Below are 18,348 nucleotides of genomic sequence, written 5' to 3' on the forward strand. Positions count from 1 at the left end.
CAAAGAATAGGTAATCCCAACAGCTGTAGGCTACGAGTAAGGCATATCCTGCTAAAACATGTAGGCCAAGTCATGGTAATTGTATTTTTTGATAACTTATTTTATCAAAGATGGTATAAACATTAAGTCTCATGGGATAATCTCTACATTGCATTGCTAGATTTTTTCTAAATTTTGGATTGAAAAGTCTATGTATACAGGCAGATGTCGGTGCAAGATGTAAGTCCTCATAGTTGTGAGCTAACTTCTGGTACATGTTCCCTCTAATTAATAGTCACTTTGTGAGATCACCCTCTTCTTAAAAGCAGAATACAAGAGTAAAGAGAATCACCTGTCTGTCCTAGCATGTTAGCAAAGCGAGTGTCTGTGCTTACTGACGGGTACAGCTCCATCCAAGTGGACATGGAGTGTAACTGTCCGGTTTCATGCAGCTCATCGAGAAAAACCTGTGAGAAGAACACACAGTAGAATAGTGTTTTAGAATTGTATTACAGCTGCATAAAGAAAAAGAAAAACAATGATAAATTTGCATAAAGCAAAAAGATGGAAAAAATATTAAACCATAAAACAAGAATCCTTTACCAATGGCGGCATCACACACTATTTTTTTTAATAGACAAGAACATAAATTGGAGAAGTCATGTGGCATTAAACCGAAACATACTGAATACCATTTGTAGGGTTAAGGTCTGTTTAGGGTGTACCTGAAAAGATTCACGATTTTTACGCTGCTGGCGCCTTTCCCGGAGCCTACTTTTTTCTTTTTCTTCTGTTTCATCTTTTTCCAGAGCTCGGATGTGCTCCTCAAAGCAAATGAGTGCATCTTCTTTATCCATATCTAGAAAATCATCAATATCAGGTGACTACAGCACCTAGCATTTACAGGAGAATGACTAACGTAGCATGAAGTATTGAACCAACCACTACTGAAGCCTTTGTTCTCCCATAGATTTACCACTTGTGCTATATACTCACTCTGCAGCTCTTCATCCTCAGCAAACATTGGGTTATCCATTAAATACTGCTGGGCCTCTGACCAGGTTGTCTGGAAGCTAACATTGCTCATATTATCCAAGATATTTTTCAGGGCTTGGACATTGCGTTTCCTCAGCTGCTTTGCTTGTTCCTAGAAGGATATAAAATAAGTTAAGGAGAGTAAGCCACCTATAAAACTCAATTTAAACTACTTTTACAGTCTTATACTGAAATCTATACTGGACGTATGAGTTTTATAGGAGCTATATAATACAATCCCATATAGGATTGTATAAGTAGTTTAAATAGCATCAGGTTCAAATTAAGCATTCAGATATGAGCAGCACAGAACTTGGTCTGTAAATGATGTAGACAATTTTCTGTACTATGTGGTAATGCTACTCACTTGAGTGCGGTGAGAGGTATTACAGTAACCATTTCAGTTTAAATGTCCAGGCTGGTTTATTAGTAGTTCATAAACTATGCCACAAGCAAAGAAAAAATAAATGGCCTTTTAGTGCAACAAAATAAACAGTTCCAAGAATGCCAATTAAGAGAAAGTCCAGGACACTCAGGCTGGTTATCATCCAGTATACCGGCTCAGTCTGGAGACATCACACAGGAGGCCTTCTTACCTCCACACCCAGATCATGCGTGAAACAAACAAGCCCCATTTTACCTTGTGAACCACACCCAGGGGTGGGGTATGTGGGCAGCCAGACCTGCTTATCTCTCAGGCTGCCTGTAAACCTGGCCCAGATGCTCTAAGGGCCTCGTTACACGCTTCAATGTCCCAGCGATCCCTCCAACGATCCGTGGATGGGATCGCTGGGACATAGTTACCTGATCGCTGGTGAGCTGTCACATAGACTCACCAGCGATCAGGACCAGCGAGCAAGCTGGTATCCAAGGTAAACAGCGGGTAACTAAGAGACGCGCGGCTTAGTTAACCGCTGTTTACCTTGGATACCAGGGTGGACGCTGGTTTCCAGGGTAAACAGCGGGTATCTAAGAGCCGCATGGCTTAGTTACCCGCTGTTTACCTAGGATACCAGCGTGCTTCGCCTCTCGCTATCACACGCAGAGATGCGTGCTGGCCAGCGGGAGACCAACAATCAAAAAATTGCCCAGGACACTCCTGCACGATACCCGGCAGGGGGGCCGGTCGCTGATGTGTGTCACACACAGCGATGTCGCTGGCGAGATCGCTGTGGCGTCACAAAATCAGCGATCTCACTAGCGATATCGCTGTGTGACGGGCCTTTACAAGGGTCTTAATACTACGAGTACTAGAGCATTACTACAGGTTTACATCACAGAGGACAACCACCTCCGTGATACATACCTTCCATCAACTATGTGTCCGACAGCCATCTTACAAATAGGACAAACTAAATAAAAACACTGATATGATTCTGCATAGTCCATCGGGTATATCTCACAAAGGAGGTAATGCAATCTGGGACATTTATGGTATGCCCACAGGATCTGCCATGAACTTCTGAAGGATGCGGGTCCCAGTCCCACTTCTGGAGAAAACTAAGCGCCGCATGGAGCAATTTTTTTCCCCAGAAATTAATTGAGAGCGTTGATTACCATCTACAAATCACTACCCAACATTGAAACTGTAACACCAAAAAGGAAAAGTGGAATTATGGAAATCACAAGATCAACAGATATGTTACTGATATGCACATGATGAAAATGTGGAAAAAGTTTTCAAAACATCCTGATTTATTCAGTATCAAGCATGAGCGCCATAAGTAAAAACACACAATTACACTCCTTGGCATGCTATCAATGGGGTTATTAATGGCTGTCTGTGTAACGCTTTGCCACGCAGAATGTACTTGTGCAAACAAATTATCAGCTGCTGGCAGCTCCCTTTGCAAATGCTGACTTATGATATCCCAGATGTGCTTGATGGGATAAAAGTCCAGAGACGCTGCAGGCCATAGTAGCATGTTAATACCACACAGACTGTTCACAGTAGCTCCAGTAACATGCTTCCAACCTCAGACAACCATTAATAACCTAATAAGTGTGGATATTTCTGAATGTGACACTCATATTCAATATTAATTAAACAGGATGTTTTGAAAATTTTGTTTCCATTCTTTCATTATTTGCATATTGGTAACATGCCTATCCATACTTTGGTTCCCATAATTACACACCGTGTCCTTTTTTGTGTTGCAATGCCAATGTTAAGAAGTGTAGTTATGGGTCCTAGAGGCTGGACTGCCAATTATCAGACATTTATTTATTCAAATGACTGAGATGGGGAGACCCATGCAAAGAAGAAAAACTACAAAGACATTCTGACTCAATTCATTATTAGAACAAGTGAAAGCCACACGTCTGAATGAGGCCTAAGCAGGAAACCATTGTATTGTTTGAGGCATTAAATATCATGTGGGACTATAAGACTTGGTGGGAGTATAAAATACATAGCTGCCTATTCATTTGTAATACTAAAATTACTAAAATTTGAAAACTGCGATGAAAAAATATTGTGGTTGCATTTTTTATGTACAAGGCATGTGTTGTATTACTTGTTACCTTTTCTTTTCTTGCAAGAAAGAAGAGAACATCATCATAAATTTCTTTGCGATCTCTTTCTGGAACTACTGACCACACTTCTTGTTCTCCAAACATTTGCTCGGCTTTCCTATAAAAACAGATATAGTATCTGATGAGGTTTCACTAATGAAACTAGAAAGACAAAAAGAACTTCACTAATATGGCTGCTGCAATAATTAATTAGCACCTGAATCCTAATACTTGTAAGCATTACTTTTCTCTGGGATCAATACTGTAGAGGAGAAAATCCTGCACCGCTGAAACACCTGAGCCCAAATATCCACTACATGTGATTACCTCGTCAAATACACCGCCCTAAGGCCGGGGTCACACTAGCGAGGAATACGGACGAGTGAGAGGCGCTAAAAGCACGCATTACACACGGACAAATGATTCTCTATGGGGTCCCTCGCACCAGCCGTATATTTCTCGGGCGTATTCTACGGTCCGTGCCAATCGCAGCATGCTGCGATTGTCAGCGTACTACGCCCGTAATACGCCAATGCAAGTCTATGGGTGCGCAAAAAATACGGATTACACACGGAACACATATGTGACTTGCGAGAAATACGCACCCGGTGTCTTTTAGAAAAGCCGGCAATTCAGTGCGCTATACAGTAAACTCACACTGACAGGTTTAATAAAGAAACGAAAGAATAGATATAGACACATAGAATACATATATATATATATATACACTCACTGGCCACTTTATTAGGTACACCTGTCCAACTGTGTGTTAAGACTTAATTTCTAATCAGCCAATCACATGGCGGCAACTCAGTGCATTTAGGCATGTAGACATGGTCAAGACAATCTCCTGCAGTTCAAACCGAGCATCAGTATGGGGAAGAAAGGTGATTTGAGTGCCTTTGAACGTGGCATGATTGTTGGTGCCAGAAGGGCTGGTCTGAGTATTTCAGAAACTGCTGATCTACTGGGATTTTCACGCACAACCATCTCTAGGGTTTACAGAGAATGGTCCGAAAAAGAAAAAAAATCCAGTGAGCGGCAGTTCTGTGGCCGGAAATGCCTTGTTGAGGTCAGGGGAGAATGGGCAGACTGGTTCGAGCTGATAGAAAGGCAACAGTGACTCAAATTGCCACCCGTTACAACCAAGGTAGGCAGAAGAGCATCTCTGAACGCACAGTGCGTCGAACTTTGAGGCAGATGGGCTACAGCAGCAGAAGACCACACTGGGTACCACTCCTCCCAGCTAAGAACAGGCATCTGATGGCTACTTTCAGCAGGATAATGCGCCATGTCATAAAGCTCGAATCATCTCAGATTGGTTTCTTGAACATGACAATGAGTTCACTGTACTCAAATGGCCTCCTCAGTCACCAGATCTCAATCCAATAGAGCATCTTTGGGATGTGGTGGAACGGGAGATTCGCATCAGGGATGTGCAGCCGACAAATCTGCGCCAACTGTGTGATGCCATCATGTCAATATGGTCCAAAATCTCTGAGGAATGCTTCCAGCACCTTGTTGAATCTCTGCCACGAAGAATTGAGGCAGTTCTGAAGGCAAAAGGGGGTCCAACCCGTTACTAGCATGGTGTACCTAATAAAGTGGCCAGTGAGTGTATATATATATACATGTCATTGTGACAAAACATATATATATATTCATATTTCACAGAGTTCTTCATAGCAGAATAGCCGCCATTCGATTGTAAGGTGACATTAACCCTTTGTTAAATTAACCCATTCGCCACCGCTACTGGGCAATGAGAAGCCCACACATTTTTTAACAACAAATTAACCCCTTTAAATAACAACTACAACTCCCAAATTTTGCACACAAACCCGCATCTAATTATTAGTCAAGGACATATAAAAAAACATGAAATTAAATGCTTTACTGAATGTAAACCATGTGTCATTTCATGTTGGGTTGGGGAAGGATTTGATAGAAGCCGGCAATTTAATTAGCGGCTATTCTGCTATGAAGAATTCTGTGAAATATAAATATATATATTTATATATGTTTATCTCAATGACTTGTGGGTATATATTTTTATATATATACAGTCATATGTAAAAGTTTGGGCACCCCTATTAATGTTAACCTTTTTTCTTTATAACAATTTTGGTTTTTGCAACAGCTATTTCAGTTTCATATATCTAATAACTGATGGACTCAGTTATATTTCTGGATTCAAATGAGGTTTATTGTACTAACAGAAAATGTGCAATCTGCATTTAAACAAAATTTGACCAGTGCAAAAGTATGGGCACCCTTATCATTTTCTTGATTTGAACACTCCTAACTACTTTTTACTGACTTCCTGAAGCACTAAATTGGTTTTGTAACCTCATTGAGCTTTGAACTTCATAGCCAGGTGTATCAAATCATGAGAAAAGGTATTTAAGGTGGCCACTTGCAAGTAGTTCTCCTATTTGATACTCCTATGAAGAGTGGCATCATGGGCTCCTCAAAACAACTCTCAAATGATCTGAAAACAAAGATTATTCAACATAGCTTTTCAGGGGAAGGATACAAAAAGTTGTCTCAGAGATTTAACCTGTCAGTTTCCACTATGAGGAACATAGTAAGGAAATGGAAGAACACAGGTACAGTTCTTGTTAAGCCCAGAAGTGGCAGGCCAAGAAAAATAGCAGAAAGGCAGAGAAGAAGAATGGTGAGAACAGTCAACGACAATCCACAGACCACCTCCAAAGACCTGCAGCATCATCTTGCTGCAGATGGTGTCACTGTGCATCGGTCAACAATACAGCGCAGTTTGCACAAGGAGAAGCTGTATGGGAGAGTGATGCGAAAGAAGCCGTTTCTGCTAGCACCCAAAAACAGAGTCGCCCGAGGTATGCAAAAGCACATTTGGACAAGCCAGTTACATTTTGGAAGAAGGTCCTGTGGACTGATGAAACAAAGATTGAGTTGTTTGGTCATACAAAAAGGCGTTATGCATGGAGGCTAAAAAACACAGCATTCCAAGAAAAACACTTGCTACCCACAGTAAAATTTGGTGGAGGTTCCATCATGCTTTGGGGCTGTGTGGCCAATGCCGGCACCGGGAATCTTGTTAAAGTTGAGGTTCGCATGGATTCAACTCAGTATCAGCAGATTCTTGACAATAATGTGCAAGAATCAGTGACGAAGTTGAAGTTACGCAGGGGATGGATATTTCAGCAAGACAATGATCCAAAACACCGCTCCAAATCTACTCAGGCATTCATGCAGAGAAACAATTACAATGTTCTGGAATGGCCATCCCAGTCCCCAGACCTGAATATTATTGAACATCTGTGGGATGATTTGAAGCGGGCTGTCCATGCTCGGCGACCATCAAACTTAACTGAACTGGAATTGTTTTGTAAACAGGAATGGTCACAAATACCTTCATCCAGGATCCAGGAACTCATTAATAGCTACAGGAAGCGACTAGAGGCTGTTATTTTTGCAAAAGGAGGATCTACAAAATATTAATGTCACTTTTATGTTGAGGTGCCCATACTTTTGCACCGGTCAAATTTTGTTAAAATGCAGATTGCACATTTTCTGTTAGTACAATAAACCTCATTTGAATCCAGAAATATAAACTGAGTCCATCAGTTATTAGATATATGAAACTGAAATAGCTGTTGCAAAAACCAAAATTGTTATAAAGAAAAAAGGTTAACATTAATAGGGGTGCTCAAACTTTTACATATGACTGTATATACAGGAAAGATGTATATCTTTGTACCATGTTAGCCAGTAGATAGAAAAATATTCAGAATTGAGAGTCCTCAGTGGTTGATACTTTTTAATGGCTAACTGAAAAGATGGTAACACATTGCAAGCTTTCGAGACTACTCAGGTCTCTTCTTCAGGCTAGACTAATGCAAAATCTGAAGAGTCACATATTTATGCACAATACAACACAGAAAAAATGCAATGGATAAGACAAGTGACGTGAAGCAGAACTATCAATATGGGAGAGGGAGAAACATAAATATTGGACCAGTACATAGATAAGGAGTCTGGATGTTTTATAGTCCTCTGATTGGGGTCTCCTAATGTGTTGTGATGCCCCCACAAGGTCTTGAAAGCAAATTCCTTAATTCAGTGGTCCCCAACCTTTTTTGCACCAGGGACCGGTTTCAAGCAAGACCATTCTTCCATGGCCCGGCAGGGCGGGGATGGAGGTGTGGCAGGGGCGGGGCTTTGGCCATAAGGGGGCGGGGCTATGGACGCGGTTGTAGTGTAGCAGTGCATTCTTATAATTAAATAACATTTATAATGTGACTCAACTCACCATAGGTTTTGAATAAGTGCTCCATCACCCCCTTCTCCCCATCATTGCCTTCACCCCATCACTCCCTTCTCCCCATCATTGCCTTCACCCCATCACTCCCTTCTCCCCATCATTGCCTTCACCCCATCACTCCCTTCTCCCCATCATTGCCTTCACCCCATCACTGCCTTCACCCCATCACTGCTGTCTCCCCATCATTGCCTTCACCCCATCACTCCCTTCTCCCCATCACTGCCTTCACCCCATCACTGCCATCTCTCCATCATTGCCTTCACCCCATCACTGCCATCTCTTCATCATTGCCTTCACCCCATCACTGCCATCTCTTCATCATTGCCTTCACCCCATCACTCCCCTCTCCCCATCATTGCCTTCACCCCATCACTGCCTTCACCCCATCACTGCTCTCTCCCCATCATTGCCTTCACCCCATCACTCCCCTCTCCCCATCATTGCCTTCACCCCATCACTGCCTTCACCCCATCACTGCTGTCTCCCCATCATTGCCTTCACCCCATCACTCCCCTCTCCCCATCATTGCCTTCACCCCATCACTCCCTTCTCCCCATCATTGCCTTCACTCCATCACTGCCATCTCTTCATCATTGCCTTCACCCCATCACTCCCTTCACCCCATCACTCCCTTCTCCCCATCATTGCCTTCACCCCATCACTGCCATCTCTTCATCATTGCCTTCACCCCATCACTCCCCTCTCCCCATCATTGCCTTCACCCCATCACTGCTGTCTCCCCATCATTGCCTTCACCCCATCACTCCCCTCTCCCCATCATTGCCTTCACCCCATCACTCCCCTCTCCCCATCATTGCCTTCACCCCATCACTCCCTTCTCCCCATCACTGCCTTCACCCCATCACTCCCCTCTCCCCATCATTGCCGTCTCTCCATCACTCCCCCCATGGCCTTCTCCTCATGTCCCCATCTCCTCCAGGGCCAGGCTACACAAACACAGACCAACACACACAGACAGACAGACATGTACACACACATTATACATACACACACACCACCTCTCACCTGCCCGCCGCCCGCGCTTCCTCGCTCTGACACAGCAGCGGCCGCGCTCTCCTCTCTGTGTCAGTCAGAGACAGGAAGCGCGGGCGGCGGGCAGGAAGCTGGACGGGTCCTTGCAGCTCCGCTCCTGCTATTCCCTCTTGCAGGCAGCGGAGCTGCTTGGATCGCTCCCTGGCCGCCGCTAAGAACTGCTGCACGCCGCCCCAGTCCCCGCTACGCCACTGACTGCCCCTGGCTCCCCTTGTGTCCGCGGACCGGCAAGGGCACTGCAGCGGCCCGGTGCTGGGCCGCGGACCGGCGGTTGGGGACCCCTGCCTTAATTGATGTAAAAAGACATAAATCCATGCGACACATTCATTCCAGCACTGAGAGTAAAATGGCTCCACAGTATGCAAATCTTTTCATGGCCAAGCTTGAAAGCAACTTTTTGTCCTCATGCCCCATCAGGCCCCTGGCCTACTACCGCTTCATTGATGATATTTTAATCATCTGGACGGAGTCTGAGCAACAGCTAAAGACGTTCCACAAACAGTTTAATCAATTTCATCCCACCATCAATTTAACACTCAACTACTCCAGCACTGAGATTAACTTTTTGGACACCATCATTAAGCTAAAAAACAATGAAATAGAGACATCCCTGTATCAAAAGCCAATCGACCGTCCAACATACCTTAAATGGGACAGTTTCCATCCAAAACACATAAAGAACTCTGTTATCTATAGCCAAGCCATCAGATACAATCGTATATGTTCCAACCCCATGGATAGAGACAAACACCTTGGTCGCATCAAAAAGACCTTTTTCAATCAGGGCTACCATCCAAGAACAATTGAAAACCAAATTACAAGAGCCACCAGAATGTCAAGGAATCACCTGCTACATTACAAAGCTAAAGAAGAAAATAACCGGGTGCCTCTAGTGGTCACCTACAACCCAAATCTGGAAGTGCTAAGGGGAGCTGCACGGAAATTACAACCTTAACTACAAAAAGATGCCCGATTACAATCCATTTTTCCAGACCCCCCCACTGCTGTGTTTTAGGCAGCCCCCAAATTTAACCCCTTCACCCCCAAGGGTGGTTTGCACGTTCATGACCGGGCCAATTTTTACAATTCTGACCACTGTACCTTTATGAGGTCATAACTCTGGAACGCTTCCATGGATCCCGGTGATTCTGACATTGTTTTCTCGTGACATATTGTACTTCATGTTAGTGGTAAAATTTCATTCAAATAACTTGCGTTTATTTGTGGGAAAAACGGAAATTTGGCGAAAATTTGGAAAATTTCGCAATTTTCCAACTTTGAATTTTTATGCCCTTAAATCACAGAGATACAGCACACAAAAAACTTGATAACTAACATTTCCCACATGTTTACTTTACATCAGCACAATTTTGGAACCAAAATTTTTTTTTTGTTAGGAAGTTATAAGGGTTAAAAGTTGACCAGTGATTTATCATTTTTACAACACCATTTTACAACACCATTTTATTTTTAGGACCACATCACATTTGAGGTCACTTTGAGGGGTCTATATGATAGAAAATACCCAAAAGTGACACCATTCTAAAAACTGCACCCCTTAAGGTGCTCAAAACCACATTCAAGAAGTTTATTAACCCTTTAGGTGCATCACAGGAATTTTTTTGAATATTTAAAAAAAAATAAACATCTAACTTTTTTTCACAAAAAAAATACTTCAGGTTCAATTTTTTTTATTTTACCAAGGGTAACAGGAGAAATTGGACTGCAAAAGTTATTGTGCAATTTGTCCTGAGTACGCTGATACCTGATATGTGAGGGGGAACGACTGTTTCGGCGCATAGCAGAGCTCAGAATGGAAGGAGCGCCGTTTGACTTTTTCAATGCAAAATTGGCTGGAATTCAGATCGGACGCCATGTCACGTTTGGAGAGTCCCTGATGTACTTAAACAGTGGAAACCCCCTACAAGTGACCCCACTTTGGAAACTAGACCCCCCAAGGAACTTATCTAGATATGTGGTGAGAACTTTGAACCCACAAGGGCTTTACAGAAGTTTATAACGTACAGCGGTACAATTAAAAAATCATATTTTTTCCACAAAAATGATCTTTTCACCCCAATTTTTATTTTCCCAAGGGTAACAGGACCCTAAAAGTTATTGCGCAATTTGTCCTGAGTACGCTGATACCCCACATGTGGGGGTAAACCACTATTTGGGCGCATGGCAGAGCTCGGAAGGGAAGCAGCGCCATTTGACGTTTTTGGCTGGAATTGAGATCGGACATCATGTCGCGATTGGAAAACCCCTGATGTACCAAAACAGTGGAAACCCCCCACAAATGACACCATTTTGGAAACTAGACCCCCTAAGGAACTTATCTAGATATGTGGTGAGAACTTTGAACCCCCAAGGGCTTCACAGAAGTTTATAACATACAGCCGTACAATTAAAAAATCATATTTTTTCCACAAAAATGATCTTTTCACCCTCAATTCTTATTTTTCCAAGGGTAACAGGACCCTAAAAGTTATTGTGCAATTTGTCCTGAGTACGCTGATACCCCACATGTGGGGGTAAACCACTATATGGGCGCATGGCAGAGCTCGGAAGGGAAGCAGCGCCATTTGACGTTTTTGGCTGGAATCGAGATTGGACACCATGTCGCGATTGAAAAACCCCTGATGTACCAAAACAGTGGAAACCCCCCACAAATGACACCATTTTGGAAACTAGACCCCCTAAGGAACTTATCTAGATGTGTGGTGAGAACTTTGAACCCCCAAGGGCTTCACAGAAGTTTATAACGCCCGGGCGTGAAAATAAAAAATTTGTATTTTTTCCACAAACATGATCTTTTAGTCACCATTTTTTTATTTTCCCAAGGGTACCAGAAGAAATTGGACCCCAAAAGTTGTTGTCCAATTTGTCCTGAGTATGCTGATACCCCATATGTGGGAGAAAACTACTGTATGGACACACATCGGGGCTCGGAAGGGAAGTAGTGATGTTTTGGAATGCAGACTTTGATGGAATGGTCTGCGGGTGTCATGTTGCCTTTGGAGAGCCCCTAATGTACCTAAACAGTGGAAACCCCCCACAAATGACCCCATTTTGAAAACTAGACCCCCTAAGGAACTTATCTAGATGTGAGGTGAGCACTTTGAACCCCCAAAGGCTTCACAAAAGTTTATAATGCCAGGGCATGAAAATAAAAAAATCGTATTTTTTCCACAAACATGATCAATTAGTCCCCAATTTTTTTATTTTCCCAAGGGTAACAGGAAAAATTGAACCCCAAAAGTTGTTGTCCAATTTGTCCTGAGTATGCTGACACCCCATATGTGGGAGAAAACTACTGTATGGACACATGTCAGGGCTCGGAAGGGAAGTAGTAACGTTTTGGAATGCAGACTTTGATGGAATGGTCTGCGGGTGTCATGTTGCCTTTGGAGAGCCCCTAATGTACCTAAACAGTGGAAACCCCCAAAAATGACCCCATTTTGGAAGCGAGACCCCCTAAGGAACTTATCTAGATGTGTTGTGAGCACTTTGAACCCCCAAGGGCTTCACAGAAGTTTATAATGCCCGGGCATGAAAATAAAAAAATCGTATTTTTTCCACAAACATGATCAATTAGTCCCCAATTTTTTCATTTTCCCAAGGGTAACAGGAGAAATTGGACCCCAAAAGTTGTTGTCCAATTTGTCATGAGTACGCTGACACCCCATATGTGGGAGAAAACTACTGTATGGACACACGTCAGGGCTCGGAAGGGAAGTAGTGACGTTTTGGAATGCAGACTTTGATGGAATGGTCTGCGGGTGTCATGTTGCCTTTGGAGAGCTCCTAATGTACCTAAACAGTGGAAACCCCCACAAATGACCCCATTTTGGAAACGAGACCCCCTAAGGAACTTATCTAGATGTGTGGTGAGCACTTTGAACCCCCAAGGGCTTCACAGAAGTTTATAATGCCCGGGCATGAAAATAAAAAAATCGTATTTTTTCCACAAACATGATCAATTAGTCCCCAATTTTTTTTATTTTCCCAAGGGTAACAGGAGAAATTGGACCCCAAAAGTTGTTGTCCAATTTGTCATGAGTACGCTGACACCCCATATGTGGGAGAAAACTACTGTATGGACACACGTCGGGGCTCGGAAGGGAAGCAGTGACATTTTGGAATGCAGACTTTGATGGAATGGTCTGCGGGTGTCATGTGCGTTTGGAGAGCCCCTGATGTACCTAAACTATTGAAACTCCCCACAAGTGACCCCATTTTGGACACTAAGCTCCCCACGGAACTTATCTAGATGTGTGGTGATCACTTTGAACCCCCAAGTGCTTCACAGAAGTTTATAACGCTCAGACGTGAAAATAAAAAAATCATTTTTTTTCCACAAAAATGATATTTTTGCCCCCAATTTTTTATTTTCCTAAGGGTAACAGGAGAAATTGGACCTCAAAAATTGTTTTGCAATTTGACCTGAATAGGCTGATACCCTACATGTGGGGGTAAAACACTGTTTGGGCGCATGGCAGAGCTTGGAAGGGAAGGAGCACCATTTGACTTTTTCAACTCAGAATTGGCTGGAATTGAGATCAGACGCCATGTTGCATTTGGAGAGCCCCTGATGTGCCCAAACAGTGGAAACCCCCAATTCTAACTCCAACCCGAACCCCAACACACCCCTAACACTAATCTCAGCCCTAACCCTAGCCCTAACCCTAGCCCTAACCCAAACCCTAGCCCTAACCCTAATGGAAAAATGGAAATAAATACATTTTTTTTATTTTATTATTTTTCCCTAACTAAGGGGGTGATAACAGAGGGTTTGATTTACTATTTATGGCGGTTTTTATGTTTGGCAGCTGTCACACGCTAAAAGACGCTTTTTATTGTAAAAATAGTTTTTGCATCACCACATATTGAGAGCTCTAATTTTTCCGTATTTTGACCCACCGAGTCATGTGAGGTCTTATTTTTTGCGGGACGAGTTGACGTTTTTATTGGTACCATTTTCGGGCACGTGACATTTTTTGATCACTTTTTATTCCGATTTTTGGGACGCAGAATGAACAAAAACCAGCGTTTCATGAATTTCTTTTGGGGGGGTGCGTTTACACCGTTCCGCGTGCGATAAAATTGATAAAGCGGTTTTATTCTTCGGGTCAGTACGCTTACAGAGATACCTTATTTAGGTCTTTTTTTTATGTTTTGTCGGTTTTATGCAATGAAAACTATTTTATATAAAAAATAATTATTTTTCCATCGCTTTATTCTGCGAGCTATAACTTTTTTATTTTTTCGCTGATGATGCTGTGTGGCGGCTCGTTTTTTGCGGGACAAGATGACGTTTTCAGCGGTACCATGGATATTTATATGCGTCTTTTTGATCGCGCGTTATTACACTTTTTGTTTGGCGGTCCCGGGTCCCATGGACGGGATAGTACGTCTCATGTCAGGAAGGGGTTAAGAAGCATCATTGTCAGAAGCTCCCTGTCCTCTCCAACAGCTGCAGCAACCTTTCCTTGCAACCAGAAAAAATGTAAAACTTGTCCATTTATAATGACCACGGACAAGATAAAGATCCCCAACTCACATCAGGACTACAAGATCCCAGGTACTTTCAGCTGCATTACATCTAATGTGGTGTACTTAATTATTTGTACTAAATGTCCAACTGGGGGTCTGTATGTGGGGGAGACAGGGCAAAAGCTTAGAACAAAGATGAATGCTCATCGTCACACAATAAGAGAAAAAAGAATGGATCTACCTGTGGCAAAACATTTTTGTATCCCTGATCACAGCAACATGGATATGAAATTACTGGTATTGAAAGGTAACTTCACATCTCAGACAGAGAGACGTGTTTGGGAGTATAAATTTATGACGACCTTTGACACTCTCAGTGCTGGAATGAATGTGTCACATGGATTTATGTCTTTTTACATCAATTAAGGAATTTGCTTTCAAGACCTGGTGGGGGCATCACAACACATTAGGAGACCCCAATCAGAGGACTATAAAACATCCAGACTCCTTATCTATGTACTGGTCCAATATTTATGTTTCTCCCTCTCCCATATTGATAGTTCTGCTTCACGTCACTTGTCTTATCCATTGCATTTTTTCTGTGTTGTATTGTGCTTAAATATGTGACTCTTCAGATTTTGCATTAGTCTATGCCTGATGAAGAGACCTGAGTAGTCTCGAAAGCTTGCAATGTGTTACCATCTTTTCAGTTAGCCATTAAAAGCTATCAACCACTGAGGACTCTCAATTCTAAATATTTTTCTATATATATATATGCATTCTATGTGTCTATATCTATTACTTCGTTTCTGTTATAAACCCTGTCATAGGGTTCCATTATATGTCCATTTTGCAAGGCGGCGAGAAAATCTCGCCATACGGATTGCATACGGATGCCATACGGATTACATACGGATGCAGACATGCGCAAAATACGCAACCACACCTTGCTTACGGATGACCTACGGAGCACTATTTAGGGGTCATTCATCCGTATTACGCCTGTAATCTACGGACCGTATTTTGCGTCGTTTAGTGTGACCCCAGCCTTACGGATTCACGGGTGCCAAACCATATAAACAATTGCATAAATCCATATACTGAAGAGAAAAAAAGGTGGCACTCACTGTTTCTAAAATCCAATTTTTATTGTGACAAATCAAAACATCTTCAGCAGGGGGGGTAGAACGAGAAGAAAAAGTTGGACGACGGCCGTTTCGTGCTCCCTTATGCTTCTACGGGTCATCACATGACAGTGCGACAAACACCCGGTGTTCGGGCAGCCGAACACGAACAGTAACATGAACATCCTGGTGAAGTCCGTGTTCGGTGTCCATGCCCAAACAGATGTTCAGTACGGACGCTGAACTTTACTGTTCGGGTTTGCCCATCGCTACTCATTATTGTATATCGTTTTGTCTATTTAACTATTGTTTATCTACCATAGGGATTCACCAGGGATACTTAGGGCTTCTGCACACGCTGCAGATTTGGTGCATTTTTGCCATGCAGATTTGTTAGCAAACCCTGAAGCAATCCTTATGCCAGCAAAGTGAGTGAGAAACCTTAAAGAAGTTGTCCACTACTTGGACAACTTCTTGTCACACCTCTTGCATGACCTCAATAAAATAATAATAAAGATTATACTCACTTCCCGTTTTGACGCCGTTCCCATGGCGTTGGCACTCGCTCTCCCTGGGGCTCTTGTGTGGTTGTTGTGACACATGAAGCCAGTGTCCAATTAGCGCTGGTGTCACTGTCTCCGCCTTTGGACAAATCAAACATTAAGAGGAAGAAGTCCGGGATCAGCTGCAGTCTGGACTTCCTCTTCATGTTCGATTTGTCTGAAGGCGGGGACAGTGACGTCAGAGCTGATTGGGCAGAGACGTGACGTGTCACAACAGCTCGTCAGACCCTCGGGGAGAGTGAGTGCCAACACTGTGAGAATGGCGTGGCATGGGAGGTGAGTATAAGCTTTATTTTTTCAGAGCCAAACATTTTGATCAAGAAGGGGTTGTCCTAGCAGTGGACAACCCCATTATGGCTATGTTCACGCGTTGAGTTTTTGCTGCATTTTTTTTCTGCAAGCAAAACTAAAACCTGCTTTCTTGGCAGTAAAGAAGCGGCTTACAAAAAGCAGGTTTTTCTGAATTTTTGCTGTGTTATTTTGCTGCATTTTTGTTGTCTCTTGTGCATGTTGATAAAGTTTAGTGGCCCCTCCAAAAAAGCCTGATTTAACTTCCTTAGGTTTTTCCACCAAAAACACAGCAAAGACTGATACCTGCGTTTTTCTGCTGCATTTTTGCACTTACCTATTGTTTGCTATGGCTGAAAATACGCTGCAAAAATGCAGAAAAACAATGAAAGAAATGACCTGCTGCAGTTTTCAAAAAATGCAGCAGTTTTTCAAATCAGTCAGGAAAATAAAACTAATGTGTGTGCATGAGATTTCTGACATCTCATAGACGTTACTGGTACTAACGCAGTGTAAAATTTGAATAAAAAGCTAAGCCAAAAAATGCTGCAAAAATGCAACGTGTGAACATAGCCAAGTGTCATGCACATGCTGCTTATTTGTGACTTGCAGATTTGATGCAGAAAATAATCTGCAGCATGTCATTTTTGCCTTGTGTTTTTTGCCATTGACTTCACTCAAATAAGTCAAAAACGCAAGCAAAATCGCACCAAAAAGCGGCAAAAAAGCAGCTGCATTTTACCTGCCAAAAAATTTCTGCATCCGTTTACTTAACATGTGCACAGCCGCCGATGAGTCAGGGTGCCAACCTCCGCGACAAGGCAGGGAACAAACTTCATTTGGGACATTGTTGGGATCTTACAGATTATGTGTAGACGTGTTCCCTCTATTGAGTATTCGTTCTATCTCATTTACTTCTGTACAGATATTATGTATATTTCTTGATCTAATTGATTTATTCTTTCGGGGATCTATAGTAGAACTGTACTTCATGAACTTATATTGATTGGCCTTCTTTATACATATCTTTTTAATACGGTGTATTTTTAACAGCTATGAATAAAGGTTTAGTATTTTAAACAGGAGGTTTTTTTCCTGGCACCTTTTGGAGAGTATATTCCTATTATTCTACTATCTATGAGCTATGTCATGTATCTGCCATACTGAGAAAGACGTTGCTACAAATTAATTTTAAAAGTTATGTTTTTAATTCTTGCTGGGGACATAGAATTGAAGTACCTGTATCGTGTGGTTGAAGTCATCTTTTCATGTTGCTCTAAGAAACTCTGCAGCTTCTCTTTTGCCTCCTTAGCCCGGAGTCTAGCTTCCTCTTTCTCTTCTTTTTCACGCTGTGATTTGTAAGCGTTGAATGCCTGCTTCTTTTCACTCAGTTTTGTTAGTGTACTGTGTAAAAATACATTTAACAACACATTATGGCACCCGGGAATAACAAAGTAGACAAAGTGGGATATCTTGGGCCCACAACGGACAGCAAATGAATAGCACACAGACAAATGACAGGCTATAAATTACTGCTCATAGCCCATTTTTCATACGGAACAAGGAAAATACCCAGTATGCCGTAGTCTGGTCCAATTTACCAATCAGGCTACAGCATGGAAATAATAGGCATCTCCAGCACCTATCCCTACGAATATAAAAAGCTGCACAAGAAGCCAGACGTCACAAATCAGAGAAAGTCAGTGCCCGTGAATTTAGCCTTTGGCCATATTCAGACGTCAGTCTTTTTTTTATTTCACTGGTATTTTTTATGTGATTTTCATCCAAGTTTTCAATCCGAATTTCACCAGTGTGTGGTCAGAGTTAACATTTTTAACATCAGTGTTTTCGCAGTGATTTTCACAGATGAAAAAAAAAAATTACAATGTTAAAATCAGACAGCACCCAGACTACACACATATAGCAATGTGTGCCATCAGTGATTTTTCACAGAATCACAGACTTACCGTACATGGAAAATTTTGATTTG

The 18,348-nt window shown here is 42.3% G+C and overlaps 1 protein-coding gene across 15 annotated transcripts in view; it reads right to left on the minus strand.

Moving 5' to 3' along the window:
* PRPF40B (pre-mRNA processing factor 40 homolog B) overlaps positions 1-18,348 on the minus strand; it is a 143,452-nt gene that overhangs the window by 44,037 nt on the left and 81,067 nt on the right. For all 15 annotated transcript variants that reach the window (XR_012233072.1, XR_012233071.1, XR_012233073.1 and 12 more), the window contains 5 exons: positions 17,598-17,762; positions 3,538-3,646; positions 976-1,126; positions 705-838; positions 332-446 (listed from right to left, as the gene is read on the minus strand). Coding sequence is in view for 12 of the 15 variants with exons in the window: in XM_073580213.1 (XP_073436314.1) it covers positions 332-446; positions 705-838; positions 976-1,126; positions 3,538-3,646; positions 17,598-17,762 (674 nt within the window). In the remaining 3 variants the exon portion in view is untranslated. The remainder of the gene's footprint in view (positions 1-331; positions 447-704; positions 839-975; positions 1,127-3,537; positions 3,647-17,597; positions 17,763-18,348) is intronic.

This window comes from Dendrobates tinctorius, unplaced genomic scaffold, assembly GCF_039654945.1.
Source record: "Dendrobates tinctorius isolate UK_male_01 unplaced genomic scaffold, ASM3965494v1 ptg000064l, whole genome shotgun sequence".
Taxonomy (NCBI): domain Eukaryota; kingdom Metazoa; phylum Chordata; class Amphibia; order Anura; family Dendrobatidae; genus Dendrobates; species Dendrobates tinctorius.